The sequence below is a fragment of the Lactuca serriola genome, chromosome 2, assembly GCF_051521515.1.
Source record: "Lactuca serriola cultivar US96UC23 chromosome 2, Lser_US96UC23_V15, whole genome shotgun sequence".
Lineage (NCBI taxonomy): Eukaryota > Viridiplantae > Streptophyta > Magnoliopsida > Asterales > Asteraceae > Lactuca > Lactuca serriola.
Window position 1 is genome coordinate 211,290,477 of NC_136409.1, and position 9,070 is coordinate 211,299,546.

Here is a 9,070-nt window from a genome sequence, read left to right on the forward strand (position 1 = left end):
AGCCAGATTCATAACACCTTTCACGTGTCTCAGTTGAGGAAGCGTGTAGCCGATGAGACGGCACTGGTACCCTTAGAGGACATTCAGGTAGATGCGAGCTTGAATTACATTGAGAGACCGACAACGATTTTGGATAGAAAAGTTAAGACCCTGCAGAATAAGGAGGTGAGGCTGGTTAAGGTGCAATGGGAGCACCGCAGGGCACCCGAGTGGACTTGGGAGCCAGAGTCTGAGATTCGCGAGCAATACCCATAGTTGTTTCCGGAGCATGACTTCAAGGGCAAAGTCTGATTCTAGTGGGGGAGAATTGTAACATCCCGACTCCCAGGGATAATATTTAATTATTTAATTATGAGATGATTGAGCAACTCGAAAAATTGGATGCCCCAACTCGTCGAGTAGAGACGAATTAGCCACATGGGTTTTATGACCAACTCGACAAGTCGGAGGGACCAACTCGGCGAGTTGGCGCTGTGAGAGGAAACCCTAAATCCCCAGGGTATGGTCCTATTTAAAGGACCTTAAGCCCTCATTTCCTCCTCACCAACCACCTTACTTCCTTGTGTGAAACCCTAATCGTCCATATTGATCTAAGTGAGAAAGAGAGCTAATCTTTGTGCATTTTAGTACAGTTTTGGAAGAGAAGAGAAGAGTATCAAAGCAAGGAATGAGAAGAGACTGTTGGATCTGGTGTTATTTCATCTAGATCTTCCGTTGAAGGTAAAAAGTCTCCACCTTGCTCATTAGTTTGATTAGATCTCATTTTATGGGGTTTTAGGGCTTATTCCATCTTTCCTTAAGGCTTTCATTATGTTGAGCTTACCAAGAGATTAAGACTTCGGATCTGGACCTTGTGAGGTCCCTAGAGTCTAAAGGTCCCAACTTTATCCAGCTAATAGAAGATCTTTCATGATTAAGACCCTGAATGGAAGTTGTTTTGGCATTTCAAGCCTTAAGTGCCATACATGGACGTAAAGCTTGCAGCTTTACATGGTATCTCAGCCTTGGGAGTCTAGATCTAGAGTTTGGGGTTCTAAATCTACCTTAAAATTTCTGAATGAGAAAAGGGTCTAGAGGGACTCGACAAGTCGATGAGCTGACTCGACGAGTCAGGTAGGGTTTTCCCCGACGAGTCTGGACATAAGTAACTCGACGAGTTGATGAGACAACCCGAGGAGTTAAGTTGGGTTTTCGCGACATTTCTGAAGGAACGAGGGGACTCGACGAGTCACATAGTTGAACTCGACGAGTCGGGTCAACATGGACTATTGACTCGAGTGTTGACTTATGTTGACTTTAGTGTTTGGTCAAGATAGGGGTTATGGAGACCATGGAGGGGTAGAATAGTCTTTTACCCATTCCAAGAGATTAGAGAGAGAAAATAACTTGGTTTATTTGGATTTGTGATTTAAGTGTTAATTGGAAATAATTATCGTATGTGTTAGGTGGAGGCTAGATCGGTGATTCGTGTTCGAGGTCTATTTGCTTACTTACTAGGTGAGTTTTCTCACTATACTTACCTTGAGTGGTAATTTTGTATGACCAGAGGGTCTTGTGTGCTTATATTGAGTTTTGTGATATCCTGCATTATGTCTTTGTGATTTATGCTATGTATTATGCTGAGCTTTATTGAGTTAGGATCGGAGGGTCCACTCGAGTTATGGGACCGAAGGGTTCCACTGAGACACATCGACCAGAGGGTCTTACTTGAGATATAGTCATGAGTGGCTAATGAGATATGTGTGGTATTTTGGAGAACTCACTAAGCTTCGTGCTTACCATGTTATGTGTTATGTGTTTCAGGTACTTCTCAGGATCATGGGAAGGTGTCGGCTTGATTGTACACACGAGATAGAGTTTATGTTTTGAGGATCCTGGATTTTATCAAACACTTTATGAATTTTTGTTATTGACAAATTGACAATGATGGTTTTTGGAATGTGATATTGAGAATTTTGTGGTTTTGAAAATGAAAAGTTTGTTTGAAAATTTACAGTGTTACACAATACCACATGTGCTATATGGAAGTTCTAAAGATTGATTCGGGTCCAGGGATATCTAAGGTGGAAATTTCGTGGAATCGGGACATGTAATAGTGATTGGTTTGAAGTCACGAATCAAATATTGATATTTGTCTGAGGTCTCATGAAGGGACGACAATGGTGAGACGGGGGTATCCGAATAAGTGTGATTCAGAATGTCTCTCATAAACGTTAAATTTTGAAGTTCCGTCATGAAACGAGCAACTGGTTTCGGAAGCTCACTTCCTAGACCAAGTGATTTAGACCAAGGATGACGAGAGTTGTGAGTCATTTTTTCATTAGCTTCGAGAACGTCTAAAGAGTTATGCAACCTATCGATTTTAGCATTAAAATGTTTTTTATCACAAACCAAAAGATTTATTTCACTAATCGATACTTCACATTTTTCATTAAAAATAATACATTCATCTTTGGCCATTACAAGTTCTCGTTCTAACGATTCAATCTTAAGCTACGGTCTTCAAATTGTAGTTTAAGTCAGCTCAACTCACTATCCAACTTCTAACTAACTTTTAAGGAAGATTCATCTCCCTATACTAATAAAAGAATAGTTTTTTGGCCATGTGTAACCATGTTAGGCATTGTAATTAATATCATGACACTTGTCAATCTATTGGCACTTGTAATTAATATCATGACACTTGTCAATCTAATAATTCTCCATTTCAAATTTCAAATTTCAAAATTTAAATCACATTTTAATTACATAAAATTAATAATATTATAATAAAAATAAAATAAAATTTATACCAATTATAATAAAATATAATTTATACAAATTATAAGATAATATATTTTACGTATTTATTTGAATCAACGATTATAATTTTATATATAACTAAAAAAATATCTTTTAATTAATAAGTTATTTAAAATTATTAATTAATAGTTTTGAGTTTTTACTTAGAAAGTTTAATTAATTTTTTAACTGTGGTTCCCACGAGTTATAAACTAGTATGCTTTATAAATAACTGTCATATCTAATTGTATTTGAGTTAGATAAGATTCACATACAGATAAATCAAAGTTATTGTTAGTTGACATAGATCTTACCTGTTGGATATTGCTTCACCCAGGTGGATTGTTAGATGTCATGTAGTAGTAATGTGGTTCATCATCTTCCGAACTCGACAACCAATAACCTTTATCACACTCAGTTGTTTGTCTATCCACCATAAACAAGTTTCTCCCTGTATTTCCTTTATCCTCATCACCTGATAACGAATAGCCATCAACATTTCGCAAAACAGTGGTGAAAAAAAGCTTTTCGCTCTCTGCTAGTTCATGATCGCGTTGAGCATAATAAGCAGTGTCTTTCACCTTTGGTTTTGGAGGTTCATCAGCCAAGCAGTCCTTTGCAAGACCACATTTGTGACATACAATCTTTGGTTTGGTTGGTTCTGGAACTTCTTGAGGTTCCGACATTCAATTCAGAATGTTGGGTCGATAGGCAGTTGGGTTTTGAGTTGGCTTAGGATAAGGTTGAGGGTTACTTTTGTGAGGAGTTTGATAGCGGTAGTGGTATGGTTTTTTATTGGGATTCCATAGTCGTTTATATTTCATTGAGAGAAATGCGAACTCTTGTTAGAAACGAAGTTCAAAAATAGCGGCTTTTGGATCAATGTTATCTTTACAATCTGTCAAATGTCATTTGATGGTTATTTTGAATTTTTTTTTCACATGTCATTTTATGAGTTTTTCTATTTTATTAAATTTCACATAATATTTAATATAATACTTATAAATATAGTAATAAATTAATATCAATTTCATTAATGAACTTAGGTTTTAATTTCAAAATTCTCAAAATTAAAGCTTATTAGTTTCTTTTATTTATTTAAATTAGTATTTGTTTAAATTTAAAACATAAAAAACATTTCTATTATAATAACTCAAAATTTTTCTTATTTTCTTATAAATTTAAAATTCTCAAATATTTTGACATTTTAATTTAACTTTTTTTTAAATCAACCAATATAATAGATAGATTTTACAACTAGTGTACTAATATTTTCGAACTTTTTCTTAAAAGTTACTAAAAGATGTGTGTCAAACGTAGCGATAAACTTTGCTTACAGAGCGTTTACATCCAAATTTAGATTTCTTTTGTTATAAAATCATATAAGATATAACTTAGCGATGTTTCCTTCTTTGTATTAAGTGGAGAAGATGTTGTTCAGACAATTATGTTTAAAATTAAGTCATGTCGTCGTTTGTTAAGTGAAAGAATTGAATTAACTACTACTGCAGTACATATGCAAACGTCTTAGAGTTACTCCCCTGACTCTAAAAAACGAGAGGTTTAAATTAGAACGAATACTAGGGACTAATCCAAAATAAATAATTATATCAAGAGTACTCCTCGAAATATCGACGTTCACCGTTGAATTATCAACATCACTGGAACAGTTTGCGGGTACAATGGAGCCGGCGGTGGTGAAATTGAAGGCTATTGAAGCAACACCGGAGACATTCAAAGATTTCGGACAAGTGATTCAGGCGTCGCCGGACGGCGACGAGTTCGGTCCTCACGATGCTCAACTCGACCTCTCCCAAGGCACTCCTAGGTACACATCTCTTCTCTCTGCCAATTCTAGGGTTTTCTTTCCATTTCGAACATCGATCAGTAGTACTACGTAATTCCTTCCTTCCTTACTAGAATTTGAATTTGCTTTTCCGATTTATAAAACTAGAAATTAAATTTACAGGTTCTACATCATGAACCTTGAAGCTCGGCCCCTAAAATTCTCGACAATAACACATCATGCTAGTGTGACCCAGTGCTTGGGTTCAATCGGCGGTGGTGTTTGGTATCTCGGAGTTGCAAAGTCATCCATAGTCGATCCAAATGTTGAATTACACAACAAGAGTCCAAACGTTTTGCAATCACGAAGTGGTCACTTCTTTGTACCTCCCGCCGTTGACGGTGTTCACGTCTTCAAAATCACCGGTCCAAAATTCCTGAAGCTTCACCGGGGAACTTGGCATGCCGGTCCTTTGTTTAAGCCGGATTCCATGGATTTCTACAATCTTGAACTCACCAATACTAATGTAAGTATATATGCAACTACTTCTTGACTTTTATCTATGTGAAATCACAAATTTTAATTCGCATTCGTGTGATTGTGTTTTGTGCAGGTGGTGGATCATACAACCCATGATTTCAAGACTGAAAACGCAACTGTATTTGTGATAGATGATGAGTAGACAATTTGATTTGATTTGTATGAAATATGTATGAATACTCGGCTTTTCTTAAAGCAAACAGTATAACAAAATAAGAATGAAAACAAAACATACAAATTTATAATGAAACAAATCCTAGTTTTTACTTATCTTCACTCGAAACACCACCTACACCCACCCCTTTCGCAAGACTAACATACTTCAACACAAGTTCCTTATAACCATCTAACAAATCCTCCACGTCACCAATTGTCAAATCACCCGCTTCCGAATACAAATACGGAAAATTCCGAAACTCTTCGATTCCATTTCCATCTTTTACAATCATATCAGCCCCTTTATTCTCCAAATCTGAAACCGATAAGTTCTTTTTCACCGATGATACTTCCTTTTCTTTTTCATTTTCCTTTTCGGTTGTCGATTCGCTATTCTCAGATGACATACTTTGACCAATGTTTTGACCGGAAGTGTAATCAGTGGATAGGCCATGAATAAGTGCTTGAGCGGATTCCATATTCTTCTGAAACTCGGTTTCATCCATGGAAAGCGCTTTGGCATCTATGTTTGTAACAAAGGCTTCAGCAGACAACATGTTTGTAAAGAAATAAGCCGCTTCTCCAACTAGTCTGGATTCACGTCTGAATCGTTGAATATACAACAAATTGGAATGCAATTGAGGAGGGTTTGCTTTTATGGTAACATAGATTAAAACCGGAAGAAACTCATCCGCTCCAGGAGGGTTTTCATTAGCAGCAACCGAAGCATTAAGCAGCAAGTTGCTAATAACTTTACAGCAACTAAGTATGCAAACAAGTTTATCTCGTGGGGCTTTATAGATATTGATTTTTTGAAGCTCCTTTTGAGCGAGGATCCACGAGGTTTCGTTTTGGTATGTTGGTTGGATATCTAAGTGTTCGGGTTTGATGAATTGTTGGAGAAGAGATAATTTTTGGTGGAGATTTTCATCTTGTTTGATGTCGTGTTGGTGTGAGGCGAAGACACGGGGGAATAATTTTGTCATGATGTATTTTTCAAGGCCTTCGCCTGCGCTGTCTAGTTCTTCTTCTGACCCGGTTGACCACAGCGGGTGGGCCCGGAAAGAGGCTTCCATGTTGGCGAGGAATTGTTGTACGGACGTGCTGTCGGTTTCGGGATCTGGAGGTGTGTTTGAGATTGATACGATGAAGGTTTTGATGGCTCTTACAAATTCGGCGGCTGATGGGTGTCGCATGCGTTCCAGGAAGTCGTGCCATGTCAGCGGTGCTGTTGAGGAACTGAATGGTTCGCTGTTCTCCATGGATTTGGTCTGTACACCTTAAGACCTTTGGGATTTTTTTTTTCTGTGGCTTCTCCTGAAACCAGAATAGCAACCTCATAATTAACTATCTGATTATCATTACACAAGCTTTACTGTTTTAGTAACCTATTCTGCTTTAGAGAACATACTTCTAAAGAAAACTTTTATTTTAGACCAAATAGTGTTACTGGTTCATATAGGTAAACTAACAAATCTGACCATGAGTATGTCCTTGTACTACAAAACTTTAGAAAGTCTTATATAGTTCTTTAATATCATAAAACTACAAAACAATTATCAAAAATACTAAAACCTGTAGAGAGCAAATTGTCTTAAGATCCTAGGAGACACAATCAAATTCTGCTAGTTACTGCTTAACAACCAAAGGAACGATGAGATTGAAACCTATACTACTATTAAGTACCAAATCCCAAACAGAGAAAGAGACACACTATCTCTTGCGAGGCCAGATGGATCGTCTTTAAATTGATTAACATGAATATTTAGAATTCCAAAAAAACACTTTAATTACCTGAAAAATAGCTAACCTGACTACAATTCGTATAAATTTAATTGCATTAGCTTTAGCATATCAAAACATTAACACAGTTCAGATCAATGTAATTTTGGCTCACTTTCCTCGGAAAGTCAGAGAGTAACGATATGGATATTACAGCCAGCACCTACAATATAACTACGCATAAGACGAATTACAGTAAATGTATGGGCAATCTCTGAATCTCGAACAACAGTGTGGTATCATACGAAGTATACATCTAATCGTGCAACAAAATTTTATCAAAAGCAAATTACTGATGATGCAATAGTCAAAATACCTGGTGATTAGCGACTGAAGACGCTCTGAGACATAAGCAGGATTTAGATCCCAATTCCAAAACCCTAACAAGCGTTCAGAGTCAAGAAGGAAAACATCAAACCCAAGTAGGATCCATCGAATCGCAGATGTTGATGAATGTATATTTTCAAGATAGCCCCTCTCCTTCAAATCTTTTCATTAGTGTCCGCGTTTTATGCATTGTAAATCTTTTTTTTTTTTTTTTTCTATAGTGTATGAGAGTGATTCTTAAATTCATTTATTGTTTTTTTTTAAAGTTAATAAGCTAAAATGATGTTTATGTTGTTTAAAAATCATTTCCAAATGACTTTTTAGCTGGGCAAAAAATGGAAGTTAAAAAGTCACAAAAATTTGGTTTTTCGGTTGTTTAATGACTTTTTGATCGATTTACCTTTATACAAAACTAAGTCAAACACTTTTTAAAACTATTTTGTAGCGGTGTTCGTTTGGATGGATCTGTTTGATCCGATCCAATTAAGTAATCCAAATTGATTTCGGTTTTCAAAATATGGATCCGAATTATCCAAACTATATTCAAATCTAATCCGATCCAATCCAATTACAATTCGGTTGGATCGGTTTTGTACTTCGGTTTTCAAAAGTCAGGAAAATTTAAAACAACATATAATTATAATATTATCCTATTTTTAATGAAGAAGCAAAAATAAATTATTTAATTGTGATTTAAAATTTATAAACAACTAGTAAGAAAGTATATTATAATTTAGTATTTAATAGATAAAAAACTTTTGAGAGAAAATGCATATTAAATTGTTTACTATGTGAAACTTTTTGAACTTTTTTGAAAAAAAAATAATTATAAAAATAATAAATAATTATAGATATATTAAAAATAAATAAATAATAAACTATTATTCGGTTTTTTTGGAATATTCGGTTCTTATTTCATAAACTAAAACCAATCCGAAATCCAAAATAATAATTCGGTTTTGGTGAAATCCAATCCAAAAATCTGAATATCCGAACCAAATAGTTCAATCCAAATTGTCCAATTGGACAATTTGATTTTATCCACATAGTGAACAACCCTACTAATTTGATGATTTTTTTAGTTTTTCCCACCACAAAAATTATTTCAACCACTTTTTAAAAACAACTTTTCTAAAAAGTGATAAGGCAATAAAAACTTTTCTCAAAATCACTTTTAAGATTAAAAAACACTCCCAAACAACGACAACATATATGTATAAAATATAAGGAAAATTTGTTAAATAACCAAAATATGAAATGGGTTTAAAAAATATGACCAGCAAAAATTGATTTTCATAAATGACTAAGGTTTTCGCAAAGACAAGTTCTACGGAACTCGTTTATGCTCTGTGGAAGCTTAAGTTCTCTGAAAGGGCAAAGGTATAATCATAAAACTACATAGATAAAATTTAAAAAAGAAAGGGATTTCCACAGAGAATTATTAATTCCGCAGAGGTCATACCTATTTCCGCAGAGACCTTTGCGGATCTGTTAGACGTCATAAATGCTTCTTAACCACTCCAGCTATCATTTCCACAGAGAATTAATAATTCTACAGAGACCTGCTTTGCGGACCGGTTCCGTCAGACGTTAGATTTTTGTCTTTTTGCACACGTGTCCAATTGTACGAAACAAAAGACTATTTCCGTAGAGGTGGAGTAGTTCCGCAGAGCCCGTCTCTACAGAAATCTTGGACAT

General features: G+C 35.4%; 2 protein-coding genes across 2 annotated transcripts; one reads left to right on the top strand and one right to left on the bottom strand.

Annotated features, from left to right (window-relative positions):
* The first annotated feature begins 4,362 nt into the window (after positions 1 to 4,362).
* LOC145088385 (uncharacterized) lies at positions 4,363 to 5,377 on the top strand. Its single transcript, XM_079026732.1, has 3 exons — positions 4,363 to 4,609; positions 4,751 to 5,093; positions 5,181 to 5,377. The coding sequence occupies exons 1-3, from the start codon at positions 4,464 to 4,466 to the stop codon at positions 5,247 to 5,249; spliced, it is 558 nt and encodes a 185-aa protein (XP_078882858.1). The 5' UTR covers positions 4,363 to 4,463; the 3' UTR covers positions 5,250 to 5,377.
* Positions 5,277 to 7,527, bottom strand: LOC145088384 (vacuolar protein sorting-associated protein 9A-like). Its single transcript, XM_079026731.1, has 2 exons — positions 7,362 to 7,527; positions 5,277 to 6,580 (listed from the first exon to the last, which is right to left on the bottom strand). The coding sequence occupies exon 2, from the start codon at positions 6,523 to 6,525 to the stop codon at positions 5,371 to 5,373; it is 1,155 nt and encodes a 384-aa protein (XP_078882857.1). The 5' UTR covers positions 6,526 to 6,580; positions 7,362 to 7,527; the 3' UTR covers positions 5,277 to 5,370.
* Between the last annotated feature and the right edge of the window lie 1,543 nt (positions 7,528 to 9,070).